The sequence below is a fragment of the Bombina bombina genome, chromosome 4, assembly GCF_027579735.1.
Source record: "Bombina bombina isolate aBomBom1 chromosome 4, aBomBom1.pri, whole genome shotgun sequence".
Taxonomy (NCBI): Eukaryota; Metazoa; Chordata; class Amphibia; order Anura; family Bombinatoridae; genus Bombina; species Bombina bombina.
Window position 1 is genome coordinate 883,027,973 of NC_069502.1, and position 19,802 is coordinate 883,047,774.

Genomic DNA, 19,802 nt, shown 5'->3' on the forward strand with positions numbered 1-19,802 from the left:
CACATAAACACTGCCCTTTTGCTATTTGGATCATCATCCTTATAAGTTTTATTGCTATAATAAACCTATATTTATGTTCAGCGATGCTCCATGAGTACAACTATACCCCTCATGCACAGGTGTAATTGGGTATCAGGAAGTTACAGGGCCCAACATGGGACCTGCCCATTTACATGGAAATGTGGTACATTGATTTTCTGGGCCTATGTTGCCTTTGAGACAGTATGGTAGCCCAGGAATGGAAAGTACCCCATCATGATATACCATTTGCAAAGTAGACACCTCAGGGTATTCAAAAGAGAGTATTTTAGTTGTTTTGTGCAGTTAATTTATCATGGCCCATGGCTGGGCTTAACATAGGGGCAGGAAAAGGTCAGGGGATCCATGAAGTTAGGAATACAGAATAATAAAATAAAATAAATTAGGAACACATAAAGATTGCTTTCAATTAAAAGTTTAACTCTGTGTGATATATTCTAAAGCAATCAGTGATACAGAGGCCAGGTAGAGAGGGGCAGTCAAGGCAATGGTAACTAGAATCCTTTCTCACTCCTTTATTATAGCAGACTCTTTTGCAGGCGGGGGGGGGGGGGGTCCTAGAGGGAAAATGCCTGCCACAGAGTTGCTGGACATCTTCTGAATCAAATATGGTAGGATTAGGGCTCTGGTTAAACAAAATATCAGATATAGAGGCCGAATTATGAAAGGTCTTGCGGACCTGATCCGACAGTGCAGATCAGGTCCGCAAGACCTCGCTGAATGCGGAGAGCAATACGCTCTCCGTGTTCAGCATTGCACCAGCAACGCCGCCCCCTGCAGATTCTCGGCCAATCGGCCGCCAGCAGGGAGGTGTCAATCAACCCGATCGTACTCACCAGAAACACGGGCCCACAAGCACCTTACCGAGCTTGATAAATGGGCCCCATAATATTTAACAAAAATTCCAAAAAAATGTATGGTTTCCCTGTGCCTGCCTTTTTGTAGAGCACATATGCACTGGTCAGCTAAATCTACACCCCCATCTTTTGGCTGTACTCCACAATGCACTTTGGCTTTAGGATCTGTGCATCTTTACCCTATACAGACACTGGCACTGTAGCTTCATGGTGCATTGTGGAGAGAATGTACACTTCTTTTTTTGTCGGTGTACTGAAGGGTCAGTAGCTCATCATGTGCGGGTTAGGTGAGGGAGGATCAGGTCATTAAAACGTTTACATTGAAGTAGACTACAGGAATACAGTGAGGCTGGCTGCAAAGACAAGTAAAGTGAGTAGGAAATCCCTGACCCTGGAAACATGTTGTAAATCACTAACCTATTTTAAAAGCTAGTCTCCCTCCCTCAGTGTGACTATAAACGTCAGTGCATAACCAGTCCTGCATTCAGCTCCCTCTTAATTTACTACATGGTCCTCCCCCTGTAAAATTCTGTGTCAGTGGGCAGCAGTGCTTTGAAGATTAAGATAACAGTCAACTCTGTCTGCTTGTTTCAAATGTTCACTTAACCTTAAAGGGACACTGTACCCAAAAATTTAATTTCGTGATTCAGATTGAGCATGAAATTTCAGTCAAATTTCGAATTTACTCCTATTATCAAATTATCTTCATTCTCTTGGTATCTTCATTTGAAATGTAAGAATGTAAGTTTAGATGCCGGCCCATTTTTGTTGAACAATCTGGGTTGTCCTTGCTGATTGGTGGATAAATTCATCCACCAATAAAAAAGTACTGTCCAGAGTACTGAAACCAAAACAAAGCTTAGATGCCTTCTTTTTCAAATAATGATAGCAAGAGAACGAAGAAAAAATGATAATAGGAGTAAATTAGAAAGTTGATTAAAATTGCATGCTCTTTCAGAATTACAAATGAACAAATTTGGGTTCAGTGTCCCTTTAACTCTACCCTGTTTTTCACTACTCCTCTTTGTTATTTATGTGGCTGTAATTGACAGCACTAAATGTGGGATATTGAGGAGGTGGGAGGGCAGGAAAAGGGAAGAAAGCAGGTTCAGGGGACAGCAGCAGGCAGAAAGTCAATATCAAGGTAAGGGGGGGTTGCAGGGGGATTTCCTGATGGTTTTAGTCTGTGACCACATACCATCAAAATAGTCCAGAACTGCAACAGTTAAGCATCCCCTAGTGCACATGCAGACAGGGGTCTCTCCTATCGGCCTAACATTCAGCAAATGGTATTAATGTCCACAGCACCTCTGATTAAAATACCCACTTAATTTAAATTGCTGATAAATGATATGCAGAAATAATAATAAAAAAAAAACACTTTATTTTTCTTTTATGTTGAAGGAAAGTTTTCAGGTTTTTCAGACGGTTTAAGAATGTGCAGTGTTCAGTTACTTAACCCTTTGAGTGCTGACGGCTCTGAGCCGTCACAGAGTTCCCACTCTGGTGCTAATGACGGCTCAGAGCCGTCACTAGCACTCTCCCACTTTGAGGGAGATCTGGGGGCTCCCACCCGCTCCTACCCCGGCGATCATGCCTGTAGAGTGACAGGCATCGCCGGGGCTTCCCGTTTTGCATGGTGACATCACGCGCAATAACGTGATGACGTCACCACATATTTTTATTTATACTTAACAATGTTAAGTATAGGAGCAGGGGGCATGCTGCTTAGAAGCCTGTATCTCAGGCATCTAAGCAGCTATAGACCCACAAGACCCACCATTGGATAGGTAATCGCCTAACCTTTCCAACAGTGTAAGGAGTTCAGGGGGTCTGGGGAAAAAAATTGCTAAAAAAAAAACATTAAAAAAGCTTAGCACCCAGGTGGGAAAGTGCTTAGCACTCAAAAAAAAAATAGATATGAAACCCAAATTTTTTCATTCATGATTCAGATCGAACATGCAATTTTAAGCAACTTACTTATTTACTCCTATTACCAATTTTTCTTTGTTCTCTTGGGATGCTTTGTTGAATAAGCAGCAATGCACTACTGGTTGCTGACTGAACACATGGGTAAACCAATGACAATCGGAATGTTTTGTAGCTCTAACCACCAGGACTCACAACATACAGGTATATCAACTGTGGCCAACTTGTATGTATGTTTATGAGAAAAAGGGGCTCATGTGAGTCTGTTATCAGAACGGCTTTTCAAGAACTGGATATTGTATTAAGCTGTGTCTAAGGGCAGACGATATTGCACAAGCGCTTTAAATTGGACGGTATAAGCTTTTTTTTTTGTGTGAGAGTGTGGATGCGAGTGATTTAGGGAGACATCCCTATGTTTGTTGGGTGTTAATCCATTTTTTATGCTATTTTTATGTGATTTTATAATTACTGTATTCTTTAAACTTGCCTAGCTTTCTTAATGCGCCCTCTTTCATTTTTGTCTAAGAAGGTTAAACATTGTCATGCTATATGAAAAGGTTTACAAACCATATATACGTCTAAGGTTCTTGTACAGCCCTCAATGTAACCCCTCCCATTTTTTCATAAAAGAAAAACTCAAGAAGTTTTCAATTTCAGATCATTTCCACTGTCTATCTGGTAAGAATGGGAGACAGAGGCAATTTTCTTCAAAAGGTGATAACATTTTTTAAAATTTTTATTGAAGCTAAAGAATTACCAGATGACAAATTGCTTTTCACTTACAATGGGTTGCTATACCCCAGAATAATATGTAGTCCGGCAACATTTCAGGCAATGACGTCTTTTGAGGCCAGAGAGGATGATCTACTGATGGTAGCTTATCCAAAATGTGGTAAGTAACTGACATGAAAATGTTTTTTTTTTCAAGATATACATGCTGGGTTATTTATTGATATCTCTATTGTAAAGTGAGTGTAACCATTACAGGTAGCCCTCAGTTTATGCCGGGGTTAGGTTCCAGAAGGAATGGTTGTAAATCGAAACCGTTGTAAATTGAAACCCAGTTTATAATGTAAGTCAATGGGAAGTGAGAGAGATAGGTTCCAGGCCCCTCTCAAAATTGTCATAAGTAACACCTAATACATTTATTTTTAAAGCTTTGAAATGAAGACTTTAAATGCTAAACAGCATTATAAACCTAATAAAATAATCACACAACACAGAATATATCATTAAACTAAGTTAAATGAACAAAAACATTTGCTAAACAGCATTATAAACCTAATAAAATAATCACACAACACAGACTTCACTTGCATTTTTCTGCAAACAGTTCTTTCTATGCATTCAAATCTGGACTGATTTATAGACAGGAAGATCTTGTTCCTTTGAAATCTGCTCGATAGCTCAGGTCTGGTTAAACTGATTAATTTCAGCTTGCTTGGCTTTGCAACACAAGCGGACAGCTCCACCTACTGGCTATTTTAATAAATGCACTGCTTCTCAATGCTTTTCAATAGCAGTCACATGACTGGGGGAAAAGGTTGTTATTCTGAACCGGTGTAAATTGAACCGTTGTAAAAGATTTGACATATGAGAAATTGGTAAATAGGATGACATTAAAAGGAAATATTAGTCAATTAATGTATCTGTTCTGTCTAAAATAAAAAAACAATGTTTCAAAATATATTACAGAGCTTTATTTCTTGAAACAGAGGTCCCTTTGCTGAATAAATGTTTTTTTTTTTTTTTCTGGTAGTTTAACCTTAAGGGGATATGAGACACAAAATGTTTCTTTTGAGATTCAGACAGAGGATAACATTTTAAAAAAGTTTCCAATTTTTTTTTCTATGATCAAATTTGCTTTGTTCCTATGATATTCTGTGTTGAAGAGATACCTAGGTAGTCATCTGGAGAACTACATGACAGGAAATAGTGCTGCCATCTAGTGCTCTTGCTAATGTATAGCACTGTTGCAAAACTGCTGCCATATAGACGCGCACTGCTGAACTTACCTTCCTGATTTTCAACAAAGGATAACAAAAAAACTAAGAAAATTGATAATATAAGTAAATTGGAAAATGGTTTGTTCTCTAAATCATGAAAGAAAATTGTGTTTTATGTCCCTTTAAGCTCCTTTATAGCTGCTCTGAATTTACAGTAAAATAATTACATGAACAATAATCAAAGGGTGTGTCCCATGAACAGCAAAACTTTAATAACAAAATGTCAGTATTAAATGTATTTTGTTTGCATAACTATTTGAAAAGCAGTGCTTAAAGGGACATGAAACCCAAAAATTGATGATTCAGATAGAGCACACAGCTTAAAGCAACTTTCTATTTTACTTCTATTATCAGATCAACAAAGCACTACTGGGAGCTAGCTGAACACATTGCATAAGCCAATGGCAAGAAGCTTATATGTGCAGCCACCCATCAGAAACTACCTCCCAGTAATGCATTGCTGCTTCAACAAAGGATACAAGCACCACAAAGCAAATATGATTATAAAAGTAAATTGGGAAGTTTAAAATTGCATGATCTATCATGAATCTTTTTTTTTTTTTTTACTTTACTGCCCCTTTATCTGTTAAGTAGTTTGTATGTAAAAAAAAAAAATAACATACTTTTCTTGTAACTTAATTCTGAAAATTATGGTTTTTCCAATTCCTGCTAAAAGTGTAAGTGCAGAGTCCACTGCTATATTCCTCACACTAATTGGTTACACACTTTAGTGTCCTATTTAGAACTGTCCCTAACTGGCCTCATCAGATAAAGAAACCTAGGTTACAACAGGGTGATGAACACTGCTTTATGGCCATAAAACTTTACACTTATTTTTTTCAATATTTAAACAACTAATACAACTTTAACATATATATCTGCATACTATTTTGGGGCTAATCTTTGATTAGCAAGAACAATTAGGAGTAGTTATTCATGTACATAACAATAATAAACTATTACAATGCAGCAAGTAATAGCCGGTCCCAGATTAATTCACAACTCACTGTGTGACCTTCGGGAGCGCAGTATCCAATCCAAATAAACTGCCAATCCGGAACGCTTGTACATACTACTAACAAGCAAGACCGGTGGAAAACAGGTATCACTGTGAGTTCAAATATGGGATTGGTAGTTTGAAGAGGAAGCAGTTACATTATATTATAAGACACAAAAATCAAGTTTACAAGTGGAGTCACAAAATTGTGCTTTTGCGAGTGAGATATTTGCGCTCCACTCAGTAATACCAGCGCATGCAAATGTGCACTGGTATTAAAAGTTAAGCGCAATGCGAACGCAACCTCAAGTAGCATTGCATGGATTTTTTGCGCTCACGAGAGCTCGCTTCCATAGGCTACAATGGGAAGTTTGTTGTGATGCCGTAAAACACTGCACAGAACCTAGCGCAAAAGGGTTAAGTTGCATAGCAATGGGCAGCAAATTTTAAATATATATGTGTATGATTATATACATATACAGTATATTAATGTGTTTATATGTGTATATACACATATCTATACTATAATCACGTTTGTAATGAATCCGTCGCCACTTGCGCACGCATCCTCAAAGGAATGCTGGCTGCGGGCGCAGCCAAAATAATCCACCTGGATGCAGTGTAGGCAATCCCAAAGCCTTAAAAAAAACAAGAACAAAAAACACGCAACCGCCCGCAGGAAATAACAAAAAAACACGTAACCGCCTGCAAGAAATAAAATACACCTAACTGGCCGTACGAAATAACAAAAAGACCTAACCGCCTGCATAAAGTATATAAAAAAACCCTAACCTCCTGCACAAAGTATTAACAAACACCCAAACCCCCACATTGCAAAATAATAAAGTAATTAACCCCTAATCTGTAAATAACATAATTAAAATATTAACCCCTAAACCGCCAACCCCCACATCACAATATACCTAATTAACCTATTAACCCCTGAGCCGCCAAACTCCCACATCACAATAAACCTAATTAACTTATTAATTCCTAAACCGCCAACCCCCCACATTGCAAATAACTATTTTAATTACTAAGCTTCCTAACCTAACACCCCCTAAATTAACCCCAATACTAAGTTACAATTAAAATAATAAAAACTAACATTAAATTACAAAAAATAATCTAAAATTAAAAAAAATAATAAACTCTAAAATTACAGAAAAAATAAACAAAATGATAAAAATTTAAAAAAATTCAACCTAATCCCTATGAAAATAAAAAAGCCCCCCCCAAAATAAAAACACCCCCTAAACTAAACTACCAATAGCCCTTAAAAGGGCCTTTTATAGGGCATTGCCCTAAGTTAAACAGCTCTTTTACATTTAAAAAATACTAAGTCCCCCCTAACGGTAAAAAAACCCACCCACCAAACCCCCCAAAATAAAAAAACCTAACACTAATAAAACCTAAACTACCCATTGCCCCTAAAGGGGAATTTGTATGGGCATTGCCTTTAAAAGGGCATTTAGCGCTTTTACTGCCCTTAAAAGAGCAATCAGCTATTTTACAGCCCATTAAAAAACTAAACATAAAAATAAAAAAAAATCCTAAAACTAAGCCCAAATAGGTACTCACCATTCCTGATGTCTGGCGGAGAAGGTCTTCTTCTAGGAGGCTCCATCATCTATTATCTTCATCCGGAGCAAAGGCGGCACGGAGTGGAGGTGCGGAGGTGGCTTCCCCTATGCACGGATCCTCAGCGGCGGTCCTATCAGGGTGCCAGGAATCAGACTGAGACGAGAAGTGCAAAAATAATCACACCTTTATAGCAAAAAATAATAAAAAGTCCACAAGTCAAATAACAAGCCAGGAATCAAAACCAGAGCTGGTAGTCAGACGAGCCGAGTCAGGAGCCAAAGCGAATAGTCAGACGAGCCGAGTCAGGAGCCAAAGTGAGTAGTCAGACAAGCCAGAATCAGGAACAAGGAGAACAGCAGAGTCAGGAACAAGCCAGGGATCAGGAACCAGGAGGGGTGTCAGACAGCCAGGTAATACACTGGAACTCACAAACAGGTCTGAGACAACGCAAGGGCAAAGCATACTGAACAGAGGCACTTTAAATAATAAGTGATGACATCACAATTCTGAGACTGCAACCTGTCTCACACGGATGATGTACACCAGTCTGGCCATAAAAGGGTGTGCAGGAAATGAGCAGCATCACACACTATGCACCAGAGTCACCAAGAGAGGTGAGTAAAATGTCTGCCAGCAGCACATGGCAAACAAAGCAGGGTAAAAACCCTGACAGGTCCTCAGCAGTGGTCTTCAACGGTGGGGGTCCTCAGCGGCGTGAAGGCTCCTATTCATGCAATCGTCCGTTGCACACTGAAAATTGAATGCAAGGTACCCCATATTTATGAGAGCTACTGAAATCTTATTGGCTGATTTGAACATCCAATAGAATTTCAGTAGCTCTAATCCTATTGGCTGATTTCAAAATTTCAGTCAATAGGAATGCAAGGTACCCCAAATTGAATGCAGTAACTTGCATTCAATCTTTAGTGTACGATGGACATCGGATGAAGAGGAGCCTCCACGCCGCCGCAGCCACCATTGAAGGCCCTCCGCTGAGGATCCACGCATCGGGGAAGACAGCTTCGCACCTCCGCTCCGTGCCGTCTTTGTTCCGTATGACTGAGGGCAATGCCCTACAAAAGCCCTTTTAAGGGCTATTGGTAGTTTAGTATTAGATTAGGGGGTTATTTTATTTTTGAGGGGATTTTTATAGGGGTATTAGTTTAGGTTTACATTTTTTATTTTGGATAGCTTTGTTTATTTTTTTCTGTACTTTTACATTTTTTAGTTTGTGTAATTTGTGCTTTGAGGTTGGTAGTTTTTTTGTTTTTTTTAAATAGACTGCCGTCTGGGTAGGCTTATCGCCTAGTTATCACATAAATATATATGTATATAAGCATATACATATATATTTACAGAGAAAATACAGTCCCCATAGACCACAATGTAAAGGCACATTTCAGAGCCATTTTATGCCCTAAAAACTGCTTTGTGCAGTTATTTTTTATTTTTTTTAAAAAGCGACATTTTTTTTTTAAATACGAAGCAACAATACACTTAAATTTGAGGGCAATTGGGCACATTTTTAAAATTTATCTCAGGTTAGCAAGCTTGCGGTTGTAATGCTCGTGGGATATTCCACTACCATACTGAACTTGGCCAGTAGTCTTCTTATCCCGGGGTCAAGCTGGAATGATAGGGAATGTCCCAGAGCAGAGAAAGTTCGCAAGATGAGGTAAGCCGCACTCACCACAGGCAGGATAGGATAGTCTTCAGGGGCAACAGGCAGGGAATTAGAGAACGGCAGTTCAGTGGTAAACCACAAGAAGGGTCAGGCAGGCAAAGGTTTGGCAACGGTAAAGCAGTCCAAAGGTGAACCACTAGAATGGTCAGACAGGCAGGTTTGGCAACACAGAGACAATCCAGAACAATAAGAGTTAATCAAGCAGAGTGGTCAGACAAGCAGAGTTCACCAGCAGTATATCAATCCAGTAGTTTAGGGGTTAACAGAGAGAGTGGTCAGACAAGCAGAGTTCAGCAGCAGTATATCAATCTAGCAGTTTAGGGGTTAACAGGCAGAGTGGTCAGACAAGGAGAGTTCAGCAGCAGTATATCAATCCAGTAATTTAGGGGTTAACAGGCAGAGTGGTCAGACAAGCAGAGTTCAGCAGCAGTATATCAATCCAGTAGTTTAGGGGTTAACAGGCAGAGTGGTCAGACAAGGAGAGTTCAGCAGCAGTATATCAATCCAGTAGTTTAGGGGTTAACAGGCAGAGTGGTCAGATAAACAGAAGTCAGCAACAGAATATCAATCCAGTAATCAACAATCTATCACACCCAGGAGCACACAAAGTAACACCTATCCTTGGGCAGTGATATATTACTGAATGGCAACTTACATAGATGCAGGGTTCGTGCCACAGGATCCCAACCGGCATCAGAGTGGAGAGCTTGTGGCGATGACTTCAGCGCCGCACGCAACAGGAGCCGACACAGCCCCTGACAACGAGCAGGGAAGGAGGTGCCGCGTCCCTAGCAACGGCTAGTGCGTCGCAGCGTGACAGCAGTAGCATTAACTAGCCAATCGTAATGGCTGGTTATTTATTGTACAACGGTAAACGGGTGAATTTGCCCGTTGGCGCGTGATAAATTAACACTCCATTTATAATCTAGCCCAATGTATACAGATTAAAAAATAAAACCAACATTTATGGAAATATTTAAAATATAATCTACAGGTACAAAAACCTTTATCGAAAATGCTTCGGACAGGAAAAGATTTGGATTTCAGGATACTTTGCATGTTTTAATATTTGCATCTGTAAAACAAGACAGTTTGGAGAGGGAATGGGACCAGTTGTAAACAATGATATCTTATGTCATTAAAGGCATACTGAACCCAATTTGTTTCTTCCATTATTCAGATAGAGCAGGCAATTTTAAGCAATTTTCTAATTTACTCCTATTATCAATTTTTCTTTGTTCCTTTGGAATCTTTATTTGAAAAACCAGGAATGAAAGCTTTGGTGCCAGCCCATTTTATATTCAGCTCCTGGGTTGCGCTGGCTGATTGGAGGGCTAAATGTAGCCACCAATCTTCAAGCACTATCCAGGGTGCTAAACCAAAAATGGGCTGGCTACAAAGCTTTCATTCCTGCTTTTTCAGATAAATATAACAAGAGAAAATTAGATTAAAAATTAGAGTAAATTAGAAAGTTGCTTAAAATTGCATTCTCTATCAGAATCATGAAAGAAAATATATGGGTTTAGTATCCCTTTAAGGCAATATTTACATGTTACAATACAGCTTATATATGTAACCTAAACGTCGTTTTATATCATGTTTAATACTATTGTAATGATAGTTCAGTGATGCAATCAGAAAGGTAATAGTTGTTGTTTTAAATAAATAAAATATACACTATTACCCCCCACACATAAGAATACATTGGTTATAAAGGCCACAGCATTATTTATTAACAAACATAACATACTATTATTTTTTATATATATGTTTGTATTGAGGTTTTAATCTTGGCATATAAAGGGTCTATTACAGCAGAGCATAATTACATTACAGCATCTAACATACTTGATATGTTACACATTATTGAAGAGTTAAAGGGACAGTCTAGTCAAAATTAAACTTTGATGATTCAGATAGGGCATGCAATTACTCATAGCTCAGAGCATTTTAAAAGTTTTGCACAGTTAGACAGCATTAGTTCATGTGTGTCATATAAACAACATTGTGCTCACTCCCGTGGAGTTATTTAGGATACTGCACTGATTGGCTAAACTGCATGTCTGTCAAAAGCACTGAGATAAGGGGGCAGTCTGCAGAGGCTTAGGTACAAGGTAATAACAGAGGTAAAACATATATTATTATAACTGTGATGGTTCTGCAAAACTGGGGAATGGGTAATAAAGGGATCTTTTTAAGCAATAAAAGTTCTGGTGTAGACTGTCCCTTTAAAGAGGTTTAACTGCTGTCAATCTGAATTGTACAACAGGTAAAAACCATGCCATTCAAACTGTAAACATTCCAATGAACTCCAATGAGCTCAGGAGGCCACTATTGGACCTCATACACGGCTAGATTACGAGTTTTGCGTTATGAGCGGTGCGGTGCTAACTTGCATGTTATTGTCTCCGCTCACTTACCTACAGCGCTGGTATTACAGGTTTTCCTAAACCCGGCATTATTAGGCAAGAAGTGAGCGTAGAGCAAAATTGTGCTCCATACCGCACTCCAATACCAGCGCTGCTTAAAGGGACACTGAACCCAAATTTTTTCTTTCATGATTCAGATAGAGCATGCAATTTTAAGCAACTTTCCACTTTACTCCTATCATCCATTTTTCTTCGTTCTCTTGCTATCTTTATTTGAAAAATAATTCATCTTAGCTAAGGAGCCAGCAAATGTTTAGTTCAGAACCATGGACAGCACTTGTTTATTGGTGCTGTCCAATCAGCAAGGACAACCCAGGTTGTTCACCAAAAATGGGCCTGCATCTAAACTTACATTTTTGCTTTTCAAATAAACATACCAAGAGAATAAAGAACAGTAAATTAGAAAGTTGCTTAAAATTCCATGTTCTATCTGAATCACGAAAGAAAAAATTTGAGTTCAGTGTCCCTTTAAGTCAGCGGTGAGCTGGTTGTACGTGCTCGTGCACGATTTCCCCATAGACATCAATGGGGAGAGCCGGCTGAAAAAAAGCCTAACACCTGCAATAAAGCAGCGTAAAGCTCCGTAACGCAGCCCCATTGATTCCTACGGGGAAACTAAATTTATGTTTACACCTAACACCCTAACATGAACCCTAAGTCTAAACACCCCAAATCTTATACTTATTAACCCCTAATCTGCCGTCACCGACACCTACATTATACTTATTAACCCCTTATCTGCTGCCCCCAACATCGCTGACACCTACATTATATTTATTAACCCCTAATCTCCCGCCCCCAATGTCGCCACAACCTACCTACACTTATTAACCCCTAATCTGCAGCACCAACATAGCCGCCACTATAATAGACATATTAACCCCTAAACCGCTGCACTCCCGCATCCCAAACCCTAGTTAAATATTATTAACCCTTAATCTGCTGCCCCTAACATCACCACCTACCTACATTTATTAACCCTTAATCTGCCGCCCCAACGCCGCCACTATACTAAATTTATTAACCCCTAAACCTAAGTCTAACCCTAACCCTAACACCCCCTAACTTAAATATAATTCAAATAAATCTAAATAAAAATTGCTATCATTACCTAAATAATTCCTATTTAAAACTAAATATTTACCTTATTTTAACTAGGCAGAATAGTTACTAAATAGTTATTAACATTTTACCAGCTACCTAGCTAAAATAAATACAAATTTACCTGTAAAATAAAACCTAACCTGTCTTACACTAACACCTAACCTTACACTACAATTAAATAAATTACATAAATTAAATACAATTACCTAAATTACAAAAAGACAAAAACTAAATTACACAAAATAAAAGACTTCTCCCCGCTTTGTTGAGGACTTCTTGCCTCTTCGCTTAGGACTTCTCCCGGCTTCGTTGAGGATGGATGTCCGATCTTCAAAACTGTAAGTGGATCTTCAGGGGTTAGTGTTAGGTTTTTTAAGGGTTTATTGGGTGGGTTTTAGTTTTAGATTAGAGTTTGGGCAGCAATAGAGCTAAATGCCCTTTAAGGGCAATGCCCATCCAAATGCCCTTTTCAGGGAAATGGGGAGCTTAGGTTTTTTTAGTTAGGTTTTTATTTGGGGAGTTTGGTTGTGTGGGTGGTGGGTTTTACTGTTGGAGGGTGTTTGTATTTTTTTTTACAGGTAAAAGAGCTGATTTCTTTGGGGCAATGCCCCGCAAAAGGCCCTTTTAAGGGCTATTGGTAGTTTAGTTTAGGCTAGGGTTTTTTTTTATTTTGGGGGGGCTTTTTTATTTTGATAGGACTATTAGATTAGGTGCAATTGGTTTAAATATCTGATAATGTCTTTTTTTATTTTGTGTAATTTAGTGGGGGTTTTTGTAATTTAGGTAATTGTATTTAATTTAGGTAATTTATTTAATTGTAGTGTAAGGTTAGGTGTTAGTGTAACTCAGGTTAGGTTTTATATTACAGGAAAATTTGTATTTATTTTAGCTAGGTAGTTAGTAAATAGTTAATAACTATTTAGTAACTAGTCTACCTAGTTAAAATAAATACAAACTTGCCTGTGAAATAAAAATAAACCCTAACGCCTAGATTTAGAGTTCTGCGTTAGCCGTCAAAACCAGCGTTAGGGGCTCCTAACGCTGGTTTTGTGCTACCGCTGGTATTTAGAGTCGTGTAGGTAAAGGTGTAACGCTCACTTTGCAGCCGCGACTTTTCCATACCGCAGATCCCCCTACGTCATTTGCGTATCCTATCTTTTCAATGGGATCTTTCTAACGCTGGTATTTAGAGACTTGGCTGAAGTGAGCGTTAGAAATCTAACGACAAGACTCTAGCCGCAGAGAAAAGCCAGGAGTTAAGAGCTTTCTGGGCTAACGCCGGTTCATAAAGCTCTTAACTACTGTGCTCTAAAGTCCACTAACACCCATAAACTACCTATGTACCCCTAAACCGAGGTCCCCCCACATCGCCGCCACTCTAATAAAATGTTTTAACCCCTAATCTGCCGACAGCACACCGCCGCAACCTACATTATCCCTATGTACCCCTAATCTGCTGCCCCTAACACCGCCGACCCCTATATTATAATTATTAACCCCTAATCTGCCGCCCCCAACATCGCCGCCACCTACCTACAATTATTAACCCCTAATCTGCCGCCCGGACCTCACCGCTACTATAATAAAGTTATTAACCCCTAATCCGCCTCACTCCCGCCTCAAAAACCCTATAATAAATAGTATTAACCCCTAATCTGCCCTCCCTAACATCACCGACACCTAACTTCAAGTATTAACCCCTAATCTGCCGACCGGACCTCGCCGCTACTCTAATAAATGTATTAACCCCTAAAGCTAAGTCTAACCCTAACCCTAACACCCCCCTAAGTTAAATATAATTTTTATCTAACAAAATAAATTATTTCTTATTAAATAAATTATTCCTATTTAAAGCTAAATACTTACCTGTAAAATAAACCCTAATATAGCTACAATATAAATAATAATTATATTGTAGCTATTTTAGGATTAATATTTATTTTACAGGCAACTTTGTATTTATTTTAACCAGGTACAATAGCTATTAAATAGTTAATAACTATTTAATATCTACCTAGTTAAAATAATTACAAAATTACCTGTAAAATAAATCCTAACCTAAGTTACAATTAAACCTAACACTACACTATCAATAAATTAATTAAATAAAATACCTACAAGTATCTACAATTAAACCTAACACTACACTATCAATAAATTAATTAAATAAAATACCTACAAATAAATACAATTAAATAAACTAACTAAAGAAAAAATAAAAAAAGAACTAAGTTACAAAAAATAAAAAAATAATTTACAAACATTATAAAAATATTACAACAATTTTAAGCTAATTACACCTACTCTAAGCCCCCTAATAAAATAACAAAGCCCCCCAAAATAAAAAAATGCCCTACCCTATTCTAAAATAAAAATTGAAAAGCTCTTTTACCTTACCAGCCCTTAAAAGGGCCTTTTGCGGGGCATTCCCCAAAGAATTCTGCTCTTTTGCCTGTAAAAAACAAACAAACAATAACCAACCCCAACCCACCACCACATACCCCTAATCTAACCCAAACCCCCCTTAAATAAACCTAACACTAAGCCCCTGAAGATCTCCCTACCTTGTCTTCACCACACCGGGTATCACCGATCCGTCCAGAAGAGGGTCCGAAGTCTTCATCCAAACCCAAGCGGGGGCTGAAGAGGTCCATCATCCAGCTGAAGTCTTGATCCAAGTGGGGGCTGAAGAGTTCCACCATCCGGCTGAAGTCTTGATCCAAGCGGGGGCTGAAGAGGTCCATCATCCGGCTGAAGTCTTCTATCAAGCGGCATCTTCAATCTTCTTTCTTCCGGCTCTATCTTCATTCTGACGACGCGGAACATCCATCCTGGCCGACGACTTCCCGACGAATGACGGTTCCTTTAAGGGACGTCATCCAAGATGGCGTCCCTCGAATTCCGATTGGCTGATAGGATTCTATTCTGTTCCGATCAGCCAATAGAATGCAAGCTCAATCTGATTGGCTGATTGGATCAGCCAATCGGATTGAAATTGAATCTGATTGGCTGATTCCAACACTGTAATAATGAAAGAAAAAAAATTAAAAGGGTGCACCTGTGACACATTAATAGCTAACAAGGAAAATTATTTTGTTAGGAACCCATATAATAGCATATTGTATTATCATAATATTACCATATAATAGCAAATTGTTTATCATAGTGCATCGTAACTTAAGCCTATCCTCTAAATTCATCAACCCAGCCACCCTATGAGCAGCCCCACCTTTTGTGTATAAGTTACTAGTATAATTTTTGCACTATGGCCCACAGCTGGGATCACACCCAGGATAACCAGCCCCTTACCCCCTCATATCCCCAAGTGAATATTTTTTTTATATTATTTTTTATTTATTTATTTTTAATGATCTCCTCCTTTCTGTTATTTATCCCCTATGTATCTTTACGGTACTCCAGCCCCTTTAAGCCCTCTCCCGGGCTCCACCCCTTAACCCAGCCTGACCCTTTTCACTTGGCCTTTCCTTGGGGTCAAATACCCCTCTGCTACATGGTTAGCCCTGTAGCTGCCTTTATTTGCATTTTAGAAACAAAAAAACAAACCAAAGACGCAGGGAGAGAGGATTGTGACTTACTGGCAGGGAAAAATAGTTTTTTTTTTTTTTTTTTTTAAAAATCAATAAAAAAAAGTCTGTACTTTGGAGTTCCAGATTTGGGGATTTGTATCTGTACAGGAAGTATTGGTACGCTTGCATTTTAAGACAGAAACTCAAAAAAGACAGACAGGAGTTTGCCAAATTGCATATTGACAAGCGACAGTCCTCTGGAAGTATGTTCTATGGACAGCTGAAACAGAACTAGAGCTTTTTGGCAAATCACAACAACTCCATGTTTATAGAAGAAAAAAAAAAGCTTTCAAAGAAAAGAACACATCCCTGAACCATGGAGGATCCTCGGTGATGTTCTGGAGTTGCTTTGCTGCCTCTGGCACTGGGTACCTAGAATCTGTGCAGGGCACAATGAAATCAGAAGACTATCAAGGCATTCTGGTGTGAATTGTACTGCCCAGTGCAGAAATCTGTGTTTTAGTTACAGGTCATGGGTCCTCCAGCAGGATAATGACCCCGAAACACACCTCGAAAAGCACCCAACAACAGTCTTAATTTCGTTGACTAAAATGAGTATAAAACTAAAGAAATTCTAATGACTAAAATACGACTAAAACTAAAATGGTATTTTAGTCAAAAGACTAAATCGAAATTTGCCGTCAAAATTAACACTGCCCAAAAATGGATGAGAAGAAAACATTGGATCGTTCCAAAGTGGCCTTCTGTGAGTCTAGATCTGAATTCCATTGAATATCTGTGGAAAGAGCTGAAACTTGCAGTTTGGAAAAGGCACCCATCAAACCTGAGAAAACCTGGAGCAGTTTGCTCAAGAAGAGTGGGACAAAATACAAGTCAAAAAGTGTAGACATCTTATTCAGAGCTACAGAAAGCACTTGATTGCAGTTATTGTCTCCAAAGGCCGTACTATGAAAAATTAGGTTAAGAGTACCATTCTCATTTGTTTTACTGTTTAAAATAATGTCATAAATCAATGATATATATTAGTTACACTTTGTGCGTATTAATTTACAAGTGAGAAGGTGAATACTTATATACACAGCAAAAACGGGAGAATGAGAGGCAGTAGAAATATAGAGTTATCTCACAAATAAATATAAAGTTCAAACATTATTAAAAGAAATTTATAGATATAATATAAGACCATCTTGTCTATCTCAAATACACTAGTACTGGGGTATGGCAGTTATTCATGAAACTGAAAACTAATAATCTCAGACATCTAGGTCTTCATAAAAGATTCCCTCTATTATTGAGGCACCAAGTGCAGTTCTAAAACTCTGCTATATGAATAGGGCAGACCTACCCCACACCAGCTCTCCAAAGCTCATGTCCCAGTAGAACAGAAAACTGTTCTGGTCAGTCACAAAAATAAATTCCAGTGAGTCTCCTAATATTGGGCTTCAACTGTGGTGTCATCATATTCCCTCTAGGTTGCCTGAACAAAGACTTAGTGTTCTGAAAACGTAGTCGCCAATTCTTGGTCTTGCGTTTAAGGCCCTTCACCCCTGATCTCACAGGAGCAAACAAGTCTCTCGGTCACCACCAGATCACTTGTGCAGTCTCCTAGTTGAATCACAATTCACTCACAAGGGTCGGCCGCATCCCTCATAGTATCGGTCGGGAGATGAGATGGTATGTCTTCATGTGAACATAGGTTTAATATGAAATTAGCCCTTACTAGCTCTATATAATATACCATAGGCCTCTGACTCTCATGATTGCTTTTCCACACAGGCATCTCCTTTTCAAAGTCTGTTAGTAGGAGGTTTAGCTTTAAAAAGACATCTTCCATATTAAATAGTATAGAGTGGTCAAGAGTAGCAATTTGGTTCTGGCGGCTTCACCCAGCAATCTGGGTACGTCATGCGTCAGCCAAGGTCCCAGGGACAACATTGAATCATACTTTGTTTCCTATATTTTATTTTATCTGTCTGTAAAATATAGTATATTACTATGGTTATAACCTAATATTGTAAAGTGTTTTTGACCTTCAATAAAGATAATTAAAATTAATAAATAAATATATAAATAAAATCCAAACCAATCTAAAAAATAAAAAATGCAAATATAACCATTAATGCCAGCTTCTTATATTCTGTACATTAATATAAAATTGTTGAATTAATGTTCTCATTTCAATTTCCCTAGGAAGTAATTGGACTTTGCAACTATTAGGCGACATGGTAAAATGTGTTTACTATAAAGACATGCCACCAACGATTCCATTGATAGAAGTAGGAGCTCCAGACAAATTTGAGGTTTGTGTTGGGTAAGGAATTATGAATACAGTGTGTGAACCAGAAAATCACTTTATTTATTTAGGGCTAGAATAAGAGTGGAGCGCTATTTTGCGTTCCTGCTTGCAGATTAACTTTGCGTGCGTCAGGTTGCGCTTGTATTACAAGTTGAAAGTAAAAGGTTAGCACGCAAATGAAAACCTGACGCACACAAAAAGTTGAACTTTGAATATTGCAACCGCATTAAAGTGACATAATACTCATATGCTAAATCACTTGAAACTGATGCAGTATAACTGTAAAAAGCTGACAGGAAAATATCACCTGAGCAACTCTATGTAAAAAGGGAAGATATTTTACCTCACAACTTCCTCAGCTCAGCAGAGTAAGTTCTGTGTAAAAAGTTATACTCAGCTTCTGCCCAGCTGCAGAAAAAAAAAAATGAAAAATGAAGAAATGAACAGCAGCCAATCAGCATCAACAGTGTTGAGGTCATGAACTCTTTTACTGTGATCTCATGAGATTTGACTTAACTCTCATGAGATTTCATAGTAAACTTCCTTAAACTGAATAGGGAAATAAGATAAGTGTTCACGAAGCTCACTCCCTAAGCTGTCCCGGGACAGACATACTGATTTGCTGCTTAGAAGTCCTTTACAATGGGATGTGGCTACTGTGGAACTTTTGAGGTAAAATATCTTTCTTTTTTACATAGAGATGTTCAGGTGATATTTTATAGTCAGCTTTTTACAGCTATGCTGCATCACTTTCAAGTATTTCAACATTTGGGTATCATGGCCCTTTAAGGTATTCTCCCATAGACTGCAAAAAAAAAAAAAAAAGACTCATACTCGTAGCTAACTTGACCGCATTTATTCAAGAGCGCTAACCCAAGATGAATTATGAATATTTCACATTCCAAAGTTCTTCACATAGAAGAATATGTTCTATGTATTCTTAAATATATATAAATATATATATATATATATATATGTATTTGTTTAAATATATATCTACATTACATATACAGATACTATATATATATATATATATATATATATATATATATAAATAAACTCCAGGGGAGCGCTCTGACATTCACATTCAGAGGCCCATTTATCAAGCTCCGTATGGAGCTTGTGGGCCCGTGTTTCTGCCGAGTCTTCAGACTCACCAGAAACACCAGTTATGAAGCAGCGGTCTGAGCAGGCGGACAGAGATCGCCGGAATTCAACCCGATCGAGTACGATCAAGTTGATTGACACCTCCCTGCTGGCGGCCCATTGGCTGCGAGTCTGCAGGGGGCAGCGTTGCACCAGCAGCTCTTGTAAGCTGCTGGTGCAATG

At 38.4% G+C, this 19,802-nt stretch overlaps 1 protein-coding gene across 1 annotated transcript in view; it reads left to right on the forward strand.

Moving 5' to 3' along the window:
* The first annotated feature begins 3,499 nt into the window (after window positions 1-3,499).
* Window positions 3,500-19,802, forward strand: part of LOC128657433 (sulfotransferase 6B1-like) — a 73,564-nt gene continuing 57,261 nt past the window's right edge. Inside the window, exons 1-2 of the mRNA XM_053711785.1 lie at window positions 3,500-3,717; window positions 18,368-18,477. Of these exons, the coding sequence (XP_053567760.1) occupies window positions 3,510-3,717; window positions 18,368-18,477 (318 nt within the window). The 5' untranslated portion in view covers window positions 3,500-3,509. The remainder of the gene's footprint in view (window positions 3,718-18,367; window positions 18,478-19,802) is intronic.